Raw genomic sequence first — 22,000 nt, 5'->3', positions numbered from 1 at the left:
ATCCAGCTAGATTATGTTTGCCACTCCCTTCACAGAATGGGCTTCTCCCTCAATTTAAAGAAGTCACAAATGATACCATCGCAGAGACTCCAGTTCATCGGAGCGATCATGGACACTTCCCTGGGAAAAGCCTCGCCACCAGAGGTGAGGGCTCAAGATATTCTACAGATGGTCACCAAGTTTCAAAATGCCCAACGTCTCCCAGCCTTCGACTTTTTGAGGTTGCTAGGCCTCATGGCATCCTGCATTTTCCTAGTGCCAGAGGCTCGCCTGAGAATGAGATATCTCCAGTGGGCACTGAGAACTCAGTGGTCACAATTCTCAGAGAGAATGACAGATCTTCTTCAGGTTCCCGACAGGGTGGCTCAAGACATTCAGTGGTGGGCCAGTCAGGAGAACATATTGAAAGAACTGTTTTGGCAACCATGGCCGGAGATAACAGTAGTCACAGATGCCTCACTCACGGGGTGGGGAGCCCATGCCAACGACTTGACCATCAGTGGTCGTTGGTCTCCATCGGAGTCCAGACTACATATCAACCTGTTAGAGCTGTGGGCCATCAGACTTGCGCTGAAGGCTTTTCTGCCATCTGTACAAGGAAAGAATGTCCTGATGATGACGGACAACACAGTGGCCATGCATTACCTCAACAAAAGAGGAGGCGTAGGATCACTGCCACTGTGCAGAGAGGCGATGCAGCTCTGGTTTTGGGCAATCCAAGAAGGAATCTCTATCGGCAGTTCACCTAGCCGGAGAGAAGAACTTGACAGCGGACGCTCTGAGCAGGCAGAGCACAGTCTCCCACGAGTGGGAACTAGCTCAGGAAGTCCTTCAAGAGATCTTCGCCCTTTGGAGAACTCCTCAGGTGGATCTGTTCGCCACCAGTGTCAACAGGAAGTGCGATCTGTTCTGCTCAAGGGAATTTCCCCCGAGAGGAGCTCTGGGAGACGCGTTCATAGTGGACTGGGAGTTTCCACTCCTGTATGCGTTTCCACCAGTCCCCGTCATTCCTCAAATGATCAGGAGGTTGAGAAGATTCTGGAAAACCATGATCCTAATTGCCCCGGATTGGGCCAGGAGAACGTGGTACCCGGACCTTCTAGACTTGTCCATCTGCCCTCCAATTCGACTTCCACTCAGAGAGAATCTGCTCTCACAGAAGGGAGGTCAGGTTCTCCATCCAGACATCAAAACCCTCAACCTTCACGCTTGGCTTCTGAAAGGCTGAGGTACAAGGATTGGGACCTCCCTGATGACGTTATGGAGGTGCCGCTACCGTTGGAACAGATTTTGCAGCTGGTGTAGGGAAAAGAATATCGATCCCTTTTCATGTGGTACACCAATGGTTTTGTCCTTCCTACATTATTTAGCGAATTCAGGCCTTCAAGTTGGCACCATCAAGGGCTATCTCGCAGCGCTATCCATCTTTAAGTGCACTGTGGAAGAACCATCCTGTTTCAAGTTACCCTTGGTAATACAGTTTCTAAAGGGGTTAACTAACGTTTATCCCCCAAGACCATTCCAGGTTCCCCTATGGCATTTAAATGTAGTCCTAACTTTCCTGATGGGCACACCTTTCGAACCACTCCACTCTTGTTCGTTAAGGTTTCTTACCCTTAAGACTGTTTTATTAGTAGCACTTACATCTGCTAGAAGGGTGAGCGAGTTACAAGCTCTTTCTTGTAAACCCCCTCATACAATCTTTCACAAAGACAAAGTTGTTCTGCAAGTGAAGCCTAATTTCCTCCCAAAGGTGGTTTCTGAATTTCATATCACACAGAAGATTACCCTTCCATCTTTCTATCCTCCTCCCCATCCGGGGAAAGAGGAAGAGAGGTTACACAGGCTGGACCCAAGAAGGGCTTTAAGTTTTTACATTAGTAGACTGGCTAGGATAAGACAAGCAGACCAGCCGTTTGTAGGCTACGCAGGTCACAAGCTGGGGCTACCGATAACTAAGCAGACCATTTCCAGATGGATTATTTTAGCCATTTTGGAATGTTATAAACTGGCAGGAAAAGAGCCCCCTCAAAATCTTAGGGCTCATTCGACCAGAGGTATCGCAGCTTCATCGGCCCTCAAAAGAGAGTGCCGGTTCGAGACATATGTGCGGCTGCCACATGGTCGTCCGTCCATACCTTTACACGGTTTTACAACTTGGATTCCTCCTCCAGTCAGGAAACTAGGTTTGGAAGGGCAGTATTCCACTCTATTCATCAATAAGAGGAAGCATGAAGTCAGTACTCCCACCTCCAATAACAGAATACTGCTATGGGAGCCTATCTAAGATAAGGAATACGTCGGAGGACACAATCCCTTCAAAGAACAAGTTACTTCTTACCTTGTAACGTTCTTTCGATGGGATGTTCCTCCGACGTATTCCTTATCGACCCTCCCATCCATCCCCACAGTACTACTTCCCTTGTTGTTGCAGCTTATGCTCCTTCAGGGTGATTAGTCTAGTCCAGAAAGAATTATTGTGGGCTACAAAACGGAACTGAGCAACGGACGCTGCGCACGGCCTTTATAGGCAGGATGACGTTGACACGGCGGCTGTCGAGGTACATCGACTCGGCGGACGTCGACGCGCAGCGCCCTCTAGAGAGAAAACATTTCCGAGGCCAGCAAAGCTGGAAAGAGATATCTAAGATAAGGAATACGTCGGAGGAACAGCCCATTGAAAGAACGTTACAAGGTAAGAAGTAACTTGTTCTTCTATCTAGACGCGATCTAAAGTTTCGATTTCCATACTAGTGTGGCACACATTAATTATTTGTAAAATTCTAGTGTTATTTTAGGCCTTTGCTAAGAGTTTAATGTCCTACCTGGTGCTTCTTTCTATCCACTCACAATATTTGTGGGCTGAGGGAACATTGCAGGGGGAAACCTAAACTTGGGTGCTATCTTTCCTAAAATCAAAAAGTGCTCCTATTCAGTTGAGCAGTGTATATGTACTGGGAGAAGGTTAATTGAGTGCAATGCTTGCATTTCTATTGTAATTATCACCCCATTGGTGATTGCTGCCCTATATTAAAATTAGGGAATTTTAATTTGATTTTAAAAATAAATAAATATTGCATTTCACCAACCGGCCTGGTTCATGGTCCATTGTGACCCGGGGTATTTGAAAAAGGGGGTGTGATATTAGCTGTGTACCATCTCAAATTACATTTGCATAAAATAAAGAGAAAGGCATATCAATTGAGCGCTACATCCTAGGCTGAGACCAAGGTGTGTCGCCTGATTAAAATCCTTAACACAGCGAGTGGGATCGCCGCTGAAGTCCTGTTCCCCCCCTTCCACTCTGCATCGATTACGGTTATACCCAAGTCGGGAAAGGATCACATGTGTTCTTCCTGCAGGCCGAAATCGCTACTCCAAGTTAATGCAAAGTTATTTACCAGAGGCCTGGCATTTAGGTTGGAACACTACCACATCATAGTTCATCCTAACCAGTCTGGCTTTATTCACAACAGACAAGGCTATGACAATCTGTGAAAAGACCCTTAAAGTACTTACATCCCCGGCAGTGACGATGAACGGAACTCTGATATTAACTTTGGACGCCAAAAAGGCATTTGATCGTGTTAATTGGGTATTCCTCCAATAAGTATGGGAGGAAAATGGATGGGTTGGTCCGGGGCCCTATACACATCCCCATCCACGAAAGTATTTGTAAATGGAAAAGCGACAAGGAGGATCCCCTTGAAGAGCGATACAAGACATGGTTGTCCTCTATCACTGCTCTTGTATGCATTAGCTATGGAACCCTGGGCGGTGCAGTGCGAGGAAACTCATAAAAAGGGGATTAAGATTGGGAATGGGTAAATATAACCTGAGCCTCTTTGCGGATGATGCACTACTTTACTTGAATGAAGCCACTTTCTGCATGGTTTACTCATGTATGACAGACTATCGGAGAACAAAATAAACCTGGACAATTAAGTGGCTTTCCCATCGGGTTCACTGGAGGTTGTGGACCGGGAATACATTGCAGTGATATATGATAGGTTATTTATAGCGCGCTTAATACCCAGAGGATTCTAAGCGCGGACCTGGTGATCGAACCTTTTGTTGCTCCGTGTCATCTTACTTCCAAGGCGAGCACGTTGTCCCTGAGCTATCCTCCCAAGACAAGGGTCTTGATTGCCTAGGATTCAAGCATGACCACAAGTCCTTTGCCTCCACCCCTTGCAAGGCTGTGACATGTGACCCCCCTGGTCATCCGACATTAATGTCTGAAAATACCCTAGGGCAACTCCCAGCGCTTAAGGATAGTCGAGCCTAGCCTTGGGTGTCAACATGGCTAAACATATACAGTCAGGGAATTAAGGTACTTGACTCACTCAGATAACATTCAGACTCGTTGCAATTAAATATACACTGACAAGAGTTATCATTTTAATGTGTTTAATATGATCCCTTATTTTTGGCAGGTTTTTATCCTTCCAAGCAAATGTAAATGTAGATATAACATATTAAACCTATTAACAAGATTATCATGTAAGCATACATCATGTTGAGTATTCAAATAATGAAATGAGTAAAGTTTAGATCAATGGGAACACATTTCTGCTGCTAAGCTACACGCCTCTAGGCACACAGGGAATCCACTTGTACTCCTGTTATGAGAGGAACGAGTCTCACAGTAAAACGGCTCCTTCTGAAGTTGACAGGCTTTGCTTCGTTGGACCAGGCAGTCTCTTCTGTCCCTACCCTACCCCATACCGTGTGTGTGTGTGTGTGTGTTTTTTTTTTTTTTTTTACCTACTTTGCTGGGCCATATATTTGTATATGAATCTAACAGTAGAATGGCTGCCCTGCACCTGTGGACATTGTAATATCCACCTCTACCGACAGGAAATGGTTGACATGTCACTTTTCCTTAGAGGTTGGAGCATTTGTAACATTAAAGAATCAAGTTCTTCTGTAAGCTATCTCAGAAGGCTTTCTGTATCAAAAGGTATAATCTTAACTTTTACCAGCCACACCTTGCTGCAAGAAATGAAATACCGGCTCGTCCTTTTAAAAAGTGGCCATTGCGAATCCTCATTAGATGGCGATTTCTTGTGTTGATTTTCAGTTAAGACTCAGAAGTGTGCAGCTCAAAACTGCCAATTGACCTTGTGGTACGAGCCGGCTGGCTCTGACGGGAAACACCATTTCCTTGTTCTTGGCTAAACTGGTAAACGTACAAATGGTTGCCGCTGAAGTCCTGTTCCCCAATTGTTTGGCTACAGCTGAGATAGTTTAACAAAACCGTGCACACAAAACATAGCACACTAACAGTACACGGGTTGTATAGGCAATTAAGGATGTCTTTAAAAATTGTTCTGAGTTTCTTGAGGCATGTCAGCAGCTGTCCAATTTAGGTTTGAGGAAGGTGATTTTGTTATTTGGATGTTTGAATTTTGCAGGATTTGGGAGCTTTATTTACTGATAATTATCTTACCCTATGGACAACAATGCAGCATGACTTACGCAGCTGGGAGAAGCTACCTCTCTTTGATGGTGAGGCTGAACTGCATAAAAATGGCGATAGTTCCCAAGCTTCTGTTCGTATTACAGATGTTGCCCTTGATTGTTACTCATTTTTTGCCGGGATAAAGAGCACTGTTTGGATTCTTGTGGGCGGGACCTAAACCTAGAATGTAGTCCTTGTTTACCTGAATGGCACTGTCTTGGTCCAAGACACACAGGCCAACCTTCTCCTCTTTGATAGACGCTTCCCGCGCCTCCTCAATTTCCTTTCTTCTCCTGCTGCCCCTTCTCTCCCTCCTTCGGCTTCCTTGCCTCCATGCTGTGCCTTATCCTTGGCTACCTTGCCCTTTCATCCTAAGCTGGCAACCTTCACCATATTGCCACTCTCAACTCTTGCTCTGCCGTCAAACACTTCGCTGACATATGGCTCCTCTTGGAAGAACTTGATCTTGATGGCCTCGGTCTCACCGAGACATGGTTCATGGTCAGCTTTGTCGCAAGCTTTGACACTCTCCTCCCTGATGACTACAAGATCCTCATCGCGCCCAGATCAACCATTGTGGAGTGGGTGTAGCCTTGATGTTCTTGTAGTGGATTTGAGCCTCTTGTCATTCCTATGCAAGCCTACTTCTCTTTCGAATGCCTTGTCTGTAGGCTTTCTCTTCCCCCTGGCCACTCTCTTACCGTGGCTACCATCTATCGCCCACCTGGCCAAATCACCTCCTTCCTCTCTGAGTGGGTGGACCTCTCCTCTCTCCTGGCCTCAAACACTCAACTCCTCCTCCTTGGAGACTTCAACATCCACCTGGATACTTCCTGTCCCTCAGGACTCTTTTGTGACCTCTGCGACACTTTCTATTCTCCCCCATGGCCCGACTCGCTCTGCAGGGCACACTCTGGATGCTCTAATCCCCTAAGACCTCCCCATCTCTATCCCTCTCACCGCTACTCTCTCCTGGAGTGATCACTTTCTCCTTTCCTGCCACCTCTCCCTCTCTACCCCTTGGGCCAAGCCAACTCCAGCCCTGCCACCTACCTTCTTGGTCATCCGACCCATGAAGCGTGTCAGTTGAGGCTTTCGCTGCCACGTTCTCTACCCCTCCTCCACCTCTGGCTGACTCACATCCTGACACAGCCCTTTCCAAGCTCCACTCTGCTATCTCTTTTTTTGTTTTAATTAATTTTATTAGTTTTTACAAAGAAAAACCTTTAAAATGACAACAAACAAAACACATCTCTCTACCCAAACTTCAACTTAGTCCTCCACTCCCTTCATGTTCCTTCCCTCTCGTCACCAACTCGTATATACTGTATCTCTTAATCTACAGTGGTTCTAGCTGCAGCCGACTTTCTATTTCAGCTAGCAAAAATGGTAGCGGAATTAATAGTTTCATGTCAATATATATTTTCTGCCACCAATCGTCAGCACACAGAGGGATGTTTTGTTGACCAAGGTCCCAAATGAATTGTCCTCACAGATCGCAATTCGCCACAAAACAACACCAAAAGTTTAAGGGTCTCCCTCTCACCTTTGCAAAGTCTACATGATCCATCTTTGCCTGCATTCTCTGACCATGCACACAGACGCTCTTTAGTTCTGAGGGCATTCCAACGGAACAGCATAAAAAGTCTCCTCGCGTTCAAATTGGGGAATCGGGCAATGTACCGTTGGATGTTAGTAAAGCCCCTTGCTTCCGGTGGCGCCTCTACCATCTTTGATGATGCAGCTTGCTGTGTCGAGGTCCAGTCCCAATCTGCCCTCCAAATCTTCAGCTTTGCCGCATTTGGGTTCCCATGTAACTGCTCCAGAGTGATATCGAACTCTCAACAGGTTTTTGCAGCGCCTTATCCACATCGAGGTGATATCATTGCCATTTGATGTTGCACTGTGAAGAAGTTCAAATTGAGGAATTTGTTCTCTCAATCTAGTTTTTCGAAATAGAGACAGTAACTACCAACAGATTCTGGCATGTATTGATATCAAAGAAAGTTTGTATCTCATGCAGGCTGTTGACGTCCCTTTTAGTAGACCCAAAACCTTCGACCAGTAGATGTTCTCAAGAGTAGACCACAGGTCATGGGGACATCCAAGCGCGTTTTCTGCACCATCAGTTAAAACCGGGATTACTTGCTGTTGGAAAAAAGCTAATGCCGGTTTTAAGGAGAATTTGCTGAACTTTCTGTTCAGCACAAGCTTGGCTTGCAAGTTATTTGCATTTACTTTTGATTTCTAGGATCCAAGGGCCGTCATATATACTTGCACTTATTGTCATTCCCAAGTATTTTACACTGTTAAGAATGCTCAATGGTTCGCGTGCTAGGTACTAGGTGGTGTTTTTACGGATTTCAAATTTTTAAGCACAAGGATCTCGCATTTTTTTGTGTTGATCGTCAATTGATTGCGATTCACGTATACCTGGACAACATTGAGCTTTGTCTGCAGACCAATTGGCGTTACGTCCAACAAGATCAAATCTGCGTATAAAATCCAACTGAGATGCGATTTGTGTAGCTTGGGTGGAAACGATTTCACAGCATCTATGCTGGCTCCAATATCTGATATGAAAAGACTGAAAATTGCCGCTGCTAAGGGGCAGCCTTGCTTGACTCCCTTAAGTTTTAATCTCTGCGGACAAAAGACCAGTGTTATCTAACTGAATTCTAATGGATGTTCCAGTGTGCAACTCTCGAATTGCAGCCATCAAATCTGCCGGGCAACCCCAGACTTGTAGCTTTCTCCATAACCGATGATGTCAAAAGCGTGAGAAAGGTCAATGACTGCCAAATAGACTTGCGTGTGTGTTCTCAAAGCCTCCATTTTGATCAGGTTTAGGAGCAGCAAATTCAATGAGCATCCTACGTTTTAAACAAAGCCAGATTGTCGCATGTTCAGACAATTTGATTTTGTAGCCCAATCAACTAATTTGTGTTGTAATAAGGTAGCGTATATTTTTCCCATTACATCCAGTAACGCTACTGGACGATAAATTTTTGGGCACGCTCTATTTCCTTTTTTAAAGATAGACACTATCACCGCAGTTTTCCAAGACTTCAGTGTTTGGCGTTGCACTTTTATTCTTTTGAATAATGCCAAACAAACCTGAGCCCAGATTTCTGGGTGTTTAATCGTGAAGTTGGTTAGACCGTCCGGGCCTGGAGCTCTAGAATGTTTTGCCTTTTTTAATTACCCTCTCTATCTTCTTTTGAGAAGGATAAAGCCCAGCTCATGTTCCTACTATCCAATGGTGCGATAGACCCTTTATTAGGCTTGTATAACTCCGTAAAGTGCTTGATCCACTCTGCCTCAGACACCAGGCTGGTTTGTAGGGCTCTTTGGGGCGCTTTTGTGTTATTAATTAGGCACCAAAAGTCTCTAGTGTTTTTGTTGCTTAGGCTCTCAATTTTTTTGGCGTCATTTTGCAGCATTTGATAATTGTGTGCTTTCAGCCAGTTTTTATACTTTTGTTTGGCTACACGATTTTCTTCTCTTTTCTCGTGTAGCGTGACAAACACTGGGCTCAAAGGAACCATATTTTCTGAAGGGCAGAGGTTGGTGTTATGGATAATGGCGCACGATCTTTCAATGGTGACCTTACTTCCAGTGGACGACAGGCCTCTGCCGCCAAGCATCAAACACTGTTGTTCTTCAACTTGGCCCTGGGCCCTTGTCTTCTCAATTGCTTTGTTGAGGTTGCCATCGTACTGGACCTCTAGGGTTAATTTAGGGTCTGTTACTTTCACAGGTCCAGATGGTATATCATTCTCAGTTGGGTCGTCAGATTAGATTTCGTCATAGGTTGACATATTCATAAGCTTCTCTGAAATCTCATGTGAGGAATCGACAATCTGTACCGCTTCACTAACTGGGGTCGTCGTTGAGACCTTTTCTTTAGGTTTACATGCGTCATTCTGCAATATAGAGCAGAGTTTGAGTCGTTCTCTTTAGCCAATATGTGTGCAACTTTGATGTTCCTCAAGAATTTTCTCGAGCCAGTTACTTTAGACTGTTTACGTCCCGGGAGATTTTTAGATTTCTTTGATAGGTTTAAGGGAGGTTGTTTAGATTTCACTACTTTCTCTGGTATTTGTGAACCGCCATTGAAGATTAGAAAAACACCAGCTGTCTTACTTGAAGAGTCTGTGGATGGCGGCTCCTTGCCCCTCTTTTCGACTCTGTTTGAATAATGATAGTCTCTTTTGCTACCTCTGGCAACAATTTTTTGTCCATACTGTCATTGCGCCTTGGTTCACTCAAAAGCGTTAGTTGCCCAATCCTTTTGATCGACTCTTCCAGTTTGTTGTTAGACCGGCCAATTAATTTCTCCAATTGCAACAATTTGGAGTTCATTAGTGCCACTAATGTAGTTTGGTCCTTAGAGTTCTAATTGATCTGTTCATATAGCTTTGTCAAAGGTGTGAGCGAAAGTTGATGGTTATTCCTCTAAGTTTGCTTTTTCTTGGGCAGCATCTTCAGCGTTACACATTTGCTGATAATTTGAAGTGCGTTCTTTGTTGATCTGTACCAGGTTTTGTAGCACTTTATGTACTACCTCAAGTGAGTTGCGTCTGTCTGAGGCGACACAGACTTCGAAACCACGCCCCACTACATTGTTTCAGCCCTGTTCGCTTACAATCAGCGTAGGTAGGCGTTGCTCAGCTGGTGCATCGACAGACTCGGCGGCGGATGATGTACATAAGACGTCATCGTTTGTCGGTTCAGCAGCTAAAGGGGATAAGGTGATGTCAAAGTTAATTTGGTTTTCTCCCGTGTTGTCAATCCACACCTGAGAGTTTTGCAACATCATCTTGTCTGATACAGTTTGAGAGGGTGGATGATTTTGAGGAAGAGGGTGAGGGGAATTGTAGGGCAGGGCAAATTCATCTGCACATTTGGCTCGCACCTGATTAGACTGTGATTGTTCCGTAATCCCAACCGGGGTGGACTTTCGTGTGTCTTTAGCCGTGTCCGCCGACCGTCACTTTCACTGATGTCAGCGTTCCTCCATTTGTTTGCGCGCCATGCCAATATGCGCAAAGGTGGGCGCTACCGCTGTCAGTTCGACAGTGGTGCAGCTCGCACCACGCACACAGTCACAAGACATGCTGCCATACTCTACCGATCGTCCCTTGTGTGGATTATTAAGAGTCATTCATCGCCGTTGCCGTGCATGACGGTAAACTTAGAGGCTGACATGGCTGTACAACGACTAGTACAATCTGCCGACTACAAAAGGCAGCTGGGATGTTAGTGCCAATACCTCTGAGTAAAGTTGTGGACTCCAACGGAGATTTCAGCGGGGGCAGTGGGGCCTTGTATACTGTTGCAGACACAGTTGTTTTCACTAAGAGAGGTGACATGGCAGATATTGGGTCTTCCGATTCAGACGTACATGAAAAATAACATCTTGCTTGTGCTTGACGTGTGCGGTCTCCCGATTCCGCTTCAGCCAAACCATTGCGTTTGCACTGAGCTAGAGTTCTTAATGGAGTATTTGCCATTAGCTTCCGCTCACGGTCTCGGTCTCAGGTGTCAACTCCGTGGCTGGTAACTAGCAGGTGCACGGGTTGCCCACTCGCCACAGCAAAACAGCAGCTCCCAGCCCTTTCTCCTCAGGGCTTACGCCGCAAGGGCAAACGAGGCGGCCTTAGGTAGTCAGCTGACCAGTTGACCAACCGTCTTTCTTAAAGGCACACGCACCTCGAATAGCTCCAGGGAATCTTTCACCACTCGCCACAGCAAAACAGCAGCTCCCAGCCCTTTCTCCTCAGGGCTCTTTGATACTCTCGATGTTCTTGCCCCTGTCATGAGGATTCACTTGAAACCCAAAGCCAAGTGCAACTCCTGGTACGATTCTGACTTTGTCACCCTTAAACGCAAGTGCAGGGTGGCTGAGAGGAAATGGCAAGCATCCTGTGCATCCTCTGACAAACTGGCCTGCCACCTGCTCCAAAGGCAATACTGGCTCTCCGTCCACACTAAGAGAGCCCACGTCTCTATTGCATCTAACAACTTGGCCATACTCTTTAAAATTTGCAACAAGCTGCACTATCCTGCTGCAGTCTATACTTCTCCTGTACCCTCCCAGGCCCTCTGCACGGCTCTGGCTTCTCATTTCATCTAAAAAACCAAGGACATCTGCACACCCTCTCATCCTCTCCTGTCTCTACCGCCTCCTCCTCACTCCTTTTTCTTTCCTTTTCTCCCCTGACGAGGTTTCTATGAAAGTCTTGCCAAAACAGGTTCTTCCCTGTTCTTCCAAAACCATCAAGGACCACATTGACGCCCTTGCTCCGGCCCTGGCTGACCTCCGCAGTCACTCCTTCGCCCCTGGAGCCTTCACTTCCCCCCTGAAGAACTCTCTTGTGCACCCTCTTCTAAAACCCTCTGCCGACCCCTCCTGCCCAGTTAACTATCTCCATCACTCCTTTCCTTGGCAAACTCCTGGAAAAGCTGGCCATCTCCCAGCTTAATCTTCCCACTGAATCTGTTGGTTGTCTCCATGACCATTGGTCTGGCTTCAGAGCAGCCAGAAGCATGGAAACTGCTCTCCTGAACATCCATGAAGACCTGCTCTCTAACCTTGATTTTAATCTCCCCTCTGTCCTCATCTTACTCGATCACTCTTCTGCCTTTGACACGGTCATCCTGCTCAACCGTCTCCGTGATAACCAGGGTATCACCGATCAGGCCCTGGCCTGGCTGACGTTGTTCTTCTCTGATCGACCCTCTTGGGCCCAACTTGGTCCTTCCTTTCCTCTCTCACTCTCGATCTGTGGTGTTCCCCAGGGGTCTAACCTCTTTCCTGGCTTTTCTACAAGTATCTCGCACCTTTCGCCCACTGCATTGCCGCCCTCTGTTCCAACTTTCAGTGCAATGCGGATGACACTCTGCTCGTTTTCACACTCCCCTCTGCCACCTCTTCTCCTGTCATCTGACTGTCTGCTATCCAGGAGTGGTGTGCCGCCAATAATTAATGCCAGTAATAATAATAATAATAATTTGGCACTTATATAGCGCTACAAACCCTCAGGTATCTGAGCGCTGCTTATTACCCACGGTGTGTGGTGCTCATTTATCGACCTCGGAAGGATGAAAGGCTGAGTTTGGCCACGCCGGGATTCGAACCTGCATTAGCAGGCTCTGCACGGATGTCAAAGCGAGTGCTCTACTCGCTGTGCCACTTGACCACCAGTAAGATGGAGATTCTCCTCATCGGCACACCTGCACCCTTCTTTCCTGTCAATCTCTGGCAGGCCTCCCTTGGCCCTCTTCCTGCTCTCACCTGTGAGGCTAAGAACCTTGCGGTCATCTTTGACTCGACACGCTCCTTTTCTCATCATACCTCTGATGTCTCTAAGAAGTCAAACTACCAACTGCACCTCCTCAGGGGTATTCTTCCTTTACTCTCCTTCCCCCAGAATCTCACTGTCTGTAGAGTCTCTCTAGGCTGGACTACTGCAATAGAATTTTTCTAAATCTGCCTGCCTCTACTCTCCGCCCTCTGCAACTCATCCAGAACGGGACTGTGAGACTTGTCCTTGGCCTGAAGCCCAGGGATCGTATCTCTCCAGCACTGAAATCTGTTCATGGGCTCCAACTGGTTGCAAGGATTAAGTTCAAGACCCTCTGCATTGTCCACCAGGCCTTCTGGGGCCTGGGTCCTCAATACCTCCAACTCTTTGTAAATACCATCCTACTCGAGCTCTTCGCTCCACCAACTTCCTCAGTTCGGACGCTCCTCCAAGCAATGAGTTGGGGGTAGATCTTTCTTCCGCTGAGGCCTCCCTCTGGAACAGCCTCCCTGCCCCTCTGAAAATTGAGGAGAACCATCTCTGGTTCCAGAAGCACCTCAAGACCTTCCTTTTTGCTTCTACCTTCTCTCCTTCTCCTGATCTCCTGTCTGCAATGGTCACATGGCTACCCTCTGATTTCGGGCCCAGGTCCCTGCCTGCCCAGTTGCACACCCGCGCTGCCTCCGGGCAACCCTTGCACTTGGGTCTGTATCTGTAACCCTACAGTCCCCCTACCTGCACTTATTGGACACCCGCTGTCTGCACTTACCCTTGAACCTGCCACCTGCTGGCCATACTTCTTGTTATTGTTGCACTTGCGCAATCTGAATGTCACTTGGCCTAGTAAGATCGTTGTCGCTGTCCTCTGTTCGCTTTTCCGAGCCTCGTCGCGCCTTGAAACACTTGTGTATTGGTGAGTTATAAATGTCATATGATATATCATATCACTAGAGTTAAACAAAGTACATACATTAAAGCATGGGTATATGTACATGAATGCAAGGGAACACCCCAGCAGTAGACAACCTGGGGGGGGGGAGGGCTAAAGGGGCTTGCCCATGTTCTATAAAATATTCACAGGTATATATTGCTGGTAGCACATCCCACATGTCGTCGGATGGTCATATGAAGTTGAGGGACCAGCATACCTGAACTTTACCCATCTATGGCAAGATGACTAGCAGCAAGGCAGTTCACAGACCTCAGGTAGCCGAGCAGGGGCAAATCCGTACAGCATAACACAGGATGGCACACCGTCTCTCCAGAAGATCTCCAGGGAAGAAGCCACACCCAGGCCAAGAGGGTTCGGATGAAATAACTGAAGGGGCAATAACACTTACTCATAATATAGCAACATCAGACCTACACATAAGGTGCAACTGAAACACACATTGTAACAACAAAGGTATACACTACAGCAAAGATTTACGTAAAACCCACATTTCTGAGTTAAACAAATTAAATAAAACCAGAAAGTGTCTGACTTCCCACGGTTAGTCACAGGTGGGCTGACTCTTCTTTAGAGGGTAAGGTACCTGAAATCTTTCTCCATTATGGAGATGGCGATAGTGTGAGAAACAATAACATTTTCCAACTGTCACAAACTGAATAGTTTGGATAACAGGATCTGGGGATGAGCTGGGAAGCAAAGCGGCTGAAGCTCTGGAAAATTCCAGATCATTAAATTGAATGCAGTTCATAAAAAGGTATGCTCCATGGGTGGTGATGGCTGTCCATAGGAATTCGCACTATTTTTAAAGGTGCATTTCATAAATGATTCCCTTCAGCCCAAAGCAGTCACATAGTGCATCTTTGATCAGCAATTTCTGTTCATGATGTTCTCCTATATCTGGGACAATTTGGTTTATCCACAGGCTAAACAGTGTAAGTGGATGTCTGCCCAGAAATCTACCTCTGCAGAGTCTCCGGGCCCACAGGTCACTGCACTAGAGACCAGGTACCAGTATTGGTATCGGCCTCAGTTTAGGGTGGAGGTACACAGTGTATGCCCCATGGAACATAAAGACAAGTGGTGGTATATCTTGCTGCTATGGGCCACTCATTTCTAACGAACATTATAATTGCGTGACCTTAAATTTGCATGTTTATTGTATACTTTATTGTTTTAATCTTACTTATTACTTTGTGTTTGTTTTCTTTACAGATTGGTCTGGATACGTCCTACTGGACGTTTGTTAATGCGTTTTCTGTGTTTGGAAGTATTGCCATTTACTTCGGAATCATGTTTGACCTCCACAGTGCAGGAATACATGTACTTTTTCCATCAAAGTTCATTTTCACTGGTTAGTATACCCTTCAACGAGGTAACTTTTTTGTATTTTATCAACAACCTAAATGTAACTGGTCCACTGCTCTTTGAATTTCAAGATTGCTTACACCAGGTTTCTCCATTCACCCTTATTTGTCAAATTCTGGGCCCAAGTAAACCAGGAACTGCTGATGTCATGCACAAATGCTTAACGCTGGTAAGAGCTACATGAAGAGACTCCAAAACTCACGCGGAAAACATGCACTCCACTCGAGAATCCAGTAGTGACTTAGAATGTGCTTACACTAGGTGATCTTCCACTCAGCCCTCCAAGGACTTTGAGACCAAGGGGTCTAACCTCTCTCCCTGGCTGTTCAACCAATATCTGGCACTCCTTGCCCACCGCATCGCCGCTCTCTGTCCCAACTTTCAGGGCCCAGCTCATTTTCAGGCTACCCTCGGCCTCCTCCCCTCCTTCCCTCATCTGACTGCTATCCAGGAATGGTGTGCCGCCAACGACCTCTGCCTTAATGCCAGTAAGACTGAGATTCTACTCATCGGCACACCCACTCCTTCCTTCCCTGCAACTCTGGCCGGCCTCTCTTGGCCCTCCTCCCACCTGCAAGGCAAAAAACCTCGGGGTCATCTTCGATTCCAAACTCTCCTTCTCTCCTCACATATCTAACGCCTCTAAGAAGTCACTCTACCAGCTGCACCTCCTCAGAGGTATTCTTCCTTTCCTCGCCTTCCCCCAGAAGCTCACTGTCTCCCGAGCCCTGGTACTTTAACAACCTTTATCTTAATCTGCCTGCCTCTACTCTCCGCCCTCTGCAACTTATCCAGAACAGGACTGCGAGACTTGTCCTTGGCCTCTAGCCCAGGGATCGTATCTCTCCAGGACTGAAATCTCTACACTGGCTCCCAGTGGCTGCGAGGATTAAGTTCAAAACCCTCTGCATTGTCCACAAGGCCTTCTGGGGCCTGGGGCCTAAATACCTTCAACTCTCTCTTCCAAAATATCTTCCTTCTCAAGCTCTTCGCTCCTCCGTCTCCAACTCCCTCAGGGTCAGCCGCTTCTCCAAGCAACGATTTGGGGGTAGATCTCTCTCCGCGGCAGGGGCCTCCCTCTGGAACAGCCTTCCTGCCTCCCTGAAACTTGAAGCGAACCATCTCCTGTTCCGGAAACACCTCAACATCTTCCTCTTTGCTTCTGCCTTCTCCCCCCGTCTCCCCTGCTAAATTCTTGACTGAAACTGCACTCAACCTGCAACTGGGCCACTCTCCACTTGCACTGCCTCCCTGGCAACCTCTGCACTGCGGGACTGTCTCTGTATCCCGACAGCCCCCCTTTCCCAGCACTTGTCTGCACTTAACTTGCACTTGCCACCAGTCTGGCCCTATTATTTATCTATTGTTCCACTACCCTGTACTGCACTCTCCCCTTCCCTCACCCATGCACTTGCGCGATCTGAATGACACCTGGCCTAGTAGGATCGTTGTCTGTCTTCCCTTTGTTTCCCCCCTCCCTGCCTTGTCGCGCCTTGAAACACTTGTGTATAGGCGCGTTACAAATGCCATATCATATATACTGACAGTATGAAGGATGTCAGTTTCCCCATGACAAGGGAGCAAAAGCCCAGGGGAGTTGAGCTGAAGGCTGGGGCTCCACTGGAAAAAGTCTAGTTAAGATAGCCACACAAAACAAAGTTTGGGGAGGGGGGTCCATAAATGGAGGGAAAATTGCACATAAATTAAATCTTCCCTAACAGTTACCATCATATATTGTCTAAGTGCAATATCAAAGATAACTGCATCTATCTGTTATAATAGCTAACTTATAGATCTTCTAAATGCGTTGGATAGGATACTGTAGCCCCTGGTGTTCCAGCCCCGGTCAGTGGAAGGGTGTACTTTTCCCTTAGACTCCCACCAAGGAAGGGTGAGCCCGGAGACTCTTCCCTTGCCGGAGCAGGGACAGTTTCCATGGATACAACCACCCCCACTCCTAGCCCGCTGGGTAGGGAGGGGCGCTGCACCTGCTAAAATAAAATTGCTGAAAACAGGAGATAGGTTATACCCTGGTTCTTTGACTAACGGACAGACACCATAGTGAACTTTTTATAGGGATCCCCCCAGGACCCCTTTTTATTGAACATACCTTATCTATTACACTTTAACCCTAGGATTCCTTTGGTGTGAGCACCATCCAAGTGGGGACCAGCTACGTTGGCTCAGGGAGTCTCAGGGACCCTAAGGATGAGCTTGCCAGACCCAACCCCCTTCCCAAACTCAGGTACCACCCACATGGAGTGTGAGGCCAGACAATGGCCTCTGCAGGTGGTGCCATCTTGCAAGGCGGCCTTGGGCAGGCCAACAACCTATTCCACCACCTCATGCCAGGATGCCTCCCCTCTACTTAATGGCCATCTATAAAACATCTTACCTATTCCTTCTTAACAATTACCCTACTTAACATTCCCTCTAATTATTACACCCACTCCCTAACCTCCCCTACTTAACATTTACCCTACTTAACAGTACATAGTTATACACATAACATACATATATATAGACATACTACACGAACACCCAGTGTTACAATGGTGTGACTGCTGTAGAAAGCCTCCCCTGTACAGTACTTTTAGGTCTGTCCAAGGTGCAGAGCTGCTCCTGATGAAACTGGCTGATAAACTGGGCGCTGCCCCACAGTTGACTGGTAATGCCTGGACCCCTCCTCTTCTTGCAGGGTAGCCCCGTACACCACGTGGGGCTGCTGCACAACCAAAGCCCTTCACCGTCCTGGGCAGCCCACTATGCACCTGGGGACCGCCCCCACACACTGCTGCGGCCTGCAAACTACATATATATATATATATATAATTTTTTTTTTATTTGGTATCCGGTCATATTTTTGAATACATATTTTCAAAACACCATTTGTCAAACATTTTGCCGAAAAAGTTTTTTTTAGAATATTTTTTTATTTCATTTTTTTTTTGTTTGGTAAGTAAATAAGTGTTAAAAAAAACAAGGGTTTGGGGAGGAACCTCCCCCCCCCCCCTATTTTAAACATAAAATCGCACACAATAAAATTCAAAAACAGATTTTCCTGCAAAATTGCATCGACATAACGGCATTCGAGATATGCCATTCGAAAATATCACTATAAACCATATTATTTTAGGGTGGGCCTATTGACTGGGGGTGTTAGGCAGAAACCTGTGCATTTCCCTAAGGGACCACTGCAAAAAGTTTAAAACTACAGGAGTAAGCAGTAAACCCAATTGGTAGCAGTCTGTACCACCCAGATTTACCTGGTAGCTGTGGCTGAGCAGTCAGACCTCTCTCAAGTAGAGTTAGGCAGTATATAGAGTATATACAATAGGGCTTAAAATACAGTAGTACAAGCAAACACTGACCAGAGCTTTGGTATATAAGGATATAATTATTTATTTAAAAAACACACTTGTAAAAATACTCTGGCACTAATATGTCAAGCAAGTTCAAACAGTCACTATAAGTATCCTCCCTAGTTAATTATTCGACAAGTCTAGGTTAAGACGCCACTTATTTAGCAAAACAGAGGTGAGCGCGTAACCGTAGATGGCACTCCAATAATTTGTTTAAAAAGGGAGTGAAAAGGCAGAATAGGAGAAACACACAGTACCAACACTTAAGAAACCACAGCAAGTCAAGAAAGGCAGGGTCTACTGTAGAGCAAAACGTTCATAGGCCAAGCCCACTCTTGAAGAGAGCAAGGCGGAATGTGCCCAAGATCACACAGTGGAAATGCACTCAAAGTCTTTGCAGAAAAGTCAAGAGGTTGGATCAAGTCAGAAAGGTAATGTTAGCAAGTCCGAGGTCACCCCAGGATAGAGAGTCAAGGATTTACGGGACACCTTGGACAGTCTGTTGCAAGGGAGACCTGGCGGGACACTACCTGAAATGGTGAGAAAGCTCCAGCGGGGGCAGTTGTTCCTGGCAGCGGGTGCACGTCGGGGCTTCTTCCAGGGGAAGAGATGATCTCGACGTGGAGGAAAGCTGGAGGTCGTTGCACTGCCAGGGAAGAAACCAACCGCGGAGTTTCCCGGTTAAAAGGTACGATCCTTTAATTCGCGGTAGTGGTGAAGCGTGGCTATCCGGCCGCCGGGGTGCTTGGCACAGGCGATTCGACCACGAGACGATCCAGAAAGGCGAAAAAGGCGAACTGGTTGGTCCCACCAGCTCAAAGGGAAGATGAGACTCCTGGAAGATCTCCTCTGTCGTCGGGAAAGTGGTGAGTTTCGTACAGCAGGGCTCCACTGGTGGTGTCGTCGTCGTAGATGGCTCAGCTTCTCCCCTCTTCGGATTCTTTAGGTCCTCTGGCGACTTCTGAAGTTCCAGTCCCCAAAGCCCTGCTTTTATGCAGCAGAAACCCCATTCATCAGCCTAGCTGTCACTCAAACATGCTAAGTGGTGAGCCGGGCGGCACACCACTGGGCCAATCACACTAGAGTGTGACTTGAGTTGCCAAGGCAACTCAGTCGAGGGTGCCTAATCCCCCTCCCACACATCCTGTTGACACCAGACAGAGTGGCACCATTTGGAGGGCTTCTGTGGAGAAGCCCGCCAAAAAGTGCAACAAAGGGCTCGACTTGGGTTAGAGTTTCAGAGGCGAACACAAATGGCATTTTAAAACAGAGTCCTGGCAAAAAGACCCAACCGGGAAATAAATAACCCATAGGAATGGGTGTAATATTTCGCGTGGTATCCACTGCCACCAGCCAGAAACTCAACAAGGGGGGGACTGGAGAGTGCCCCCTTGGGAAACAGACCCAGAGGCAATCGAATTACCCCTACCAGTACTTCCACAATATGATGGTTTGTACTGGTTCTGTTCACAATTTGAGACTAGTAAAGCCAGTGGTGACTTTACATGCCCTGGGAGACAGTAGTCAGTCCCAGGGTATGGAGTCTATGTTTGGGGGTCACTATGATACCCCTGTGTTACTGCACTGAGGGTGCTGTGTAACACCCATACCAAAAACACATGAAGCCCTATGGAGTAAAAGTCCCCATAGCCCTTAAAACACATTCAGTCAAAGGACATTCTCAAATCATGCCTAAGAGTGGGAGAAAAAGAGTCTCACTCTTAGCAGGAGAAAAAAATAAACCCCATAATTCCAGCAAAGCTGCTGGGGGACTCACTAGGTTTGGGAAATTAGCCTTAACAGAGACTTCCCCCTAACAGGGGGTCCACCCAAAGTCACTGAGCGGGCCGGATGCCATTTTCGGATCAGGCGGCGTCAATGTTGCTATGGGGATGCTGCTGCACTCCCTGCTGTGCGCCGAGGCATCCTCTCGGCCCACCCCCTCAGCAATGCATTGTAGGAACGCAGGAGGCAGGCCACGTCTTCACCCAGGCCGCTCCTCGGAGCAACCCAGGACTTTGCCACTGCCTCCTTCACCTGGGTTGGCTGCTAAGGCCAACACAGGGTTTCCATCTTCAATGCTCCACCCTGGAGGGTGAAGCAAGCTTCCGCTGCACATCTCTGCATTACCTCTCAGCCTGCTCCTGACAAACGCCGCCTGGGAGTTTTTTTTTTTTGTTAAAGGGCCCGCCTCGCTGGCCACGAGGTGGGTCGTTGTGGGCACGGCTGGGCATCCCAGTTAGGCCGCCCCCCACATGCACTCCTGGCCGGGCTGTTCCTATTTGGCCCGGGCAGCCACCTCCATGCTGCCCGGGCCACAAATATCTCTGGGACCCATCCGGTCTAGCCCCTGGGCAGGCCGACCTAGCAGCTCGTCCCCCCTGCTCAGTCTCCGCGGGGGCTCCCCCATGCGCTACCTGGTGCACATCAAAGGATCAAGGCCCCAGGGGGCCATTCGAGGCAGCAACCTCTGTCCCCCAGCCCCCAGGTACATCTATCTTTGTCTCTTCCCCTAACTTTGTTTCAACCATTCTCCTTTTTAAAATCCCTCTGGATTCTCTCTTCTCCCCTGCCCAGCCCATTCTTGGGCAGGGGAGTACTTTTCTATTGTTCCTTTTTCTTGTTTCTTGACATTCCACCCAGCCCCATGATGGGCTGGATGGTTTCTCCCAACACATACACACTACACATTTAATAAAACCTTTATTACCCTGGTGTCTGTCTTTCTTTTTAGGTGTGCATTCCCTCAGGGGACCAGCATTTGGCCCCACTAGCCGGGCCCCGTAGGGTCACGGGCTTCATTACAATCCTAAATCTTTGAGCACAATGGACAGGCTAACATTATAAGGTGTGGTCCCACCATCCTCCAATCCATTTAACCTTCACAGATCATCTAAGTGAAATACATTTGCTAGCCTAAAAAATTTCTTCTAGAGCAGTACATGTCCTAACCTTCACAGTTCTTAATGTGCAATTGTCTTTGAAGTAGTTGGGTGCTTAGGTCATCTGTAAAGGCTGCGTTATCACTAGAATGGAACAGGACATGCTGGCCTAATACATTGTCTAATCGTAATAAATGGGTTGTTGTCATCGAGCTCATGATTCCCATTTCAAGTAGGTTCTGAGTTTTTTAATCGGCAATCCCCATAGCTCTTTTACTTCTGATAGGCTGATAGTATGGATCCTCAAGATGTGTAGCCAAGGTGGGGTGTAATGGACAGGGACACTACCTAATTTTCTGCCCTGGGCGGCCATCATAATACATTTCTTTGGTAAAGTACCGCATACCAGCAAACTGTCAGGGTGCACCTATCTGATAAAAGGCAGTCTGGTGGGATGTTTGTTCGTGTACTGAGTGGTCTGCCATTTCAGTTTGTAGGGCGGGCTGCTGCGACAAGACTGCATTCGCCTGTAGGTGTATGTACACGTGGCTTGTTGGTGTTTAGATGTGAGACTGATGCATGAAATGATGTGACGGCAGAGATAGGAGTGGGGAAGAGGATTTCAGGTTGCCGTGGGAATAGCCAGGTTTTGAGGGCCTTTCTCA

General features: G+C 47.2%; 1 protein-coding gene across 1 annotated transcript in view; it reads left to right on the top strand.

Moving 5' to 3' along the window:
• ATP8B1 (ATPase phospholipid transporting 8B1) overlaps window positions 1-22,000 on the top strand; it is a 958,513-nt gene that overhangs the window by 899,925 nt on the left and 36,588 nt on the right. Inside the window, exon 26 of the mRNA XM_069627043.1 lies at window positions 14,939-15,077. Coding sequence (XP_069483144.1) covers window positions 14,939-15,077 — 139 coding nt within the window. The remainder of the gene's footprint in view (window positions 1-14,938; window positions 15,078-22,000) is intronic.

This window comes from Ambystoma mexicanum, chromosome 6p (genome assembly GCF_040938575.1).
Source record: "Ambystoma mexicanum isolate Mex_15411 chromosome 6p, UKY_AmexF1_1, whole genome shotgun sequence".
Lineage (NCBI taxonomy): Eukaryota > Metazoa > Chordata > Amphibia > Caudata > Ambystomatidae > Ambystoma > Ambystoma mexicanum.
This window is presented reverse-complemented; position numbering and strand designations above follow the sequence as displayed.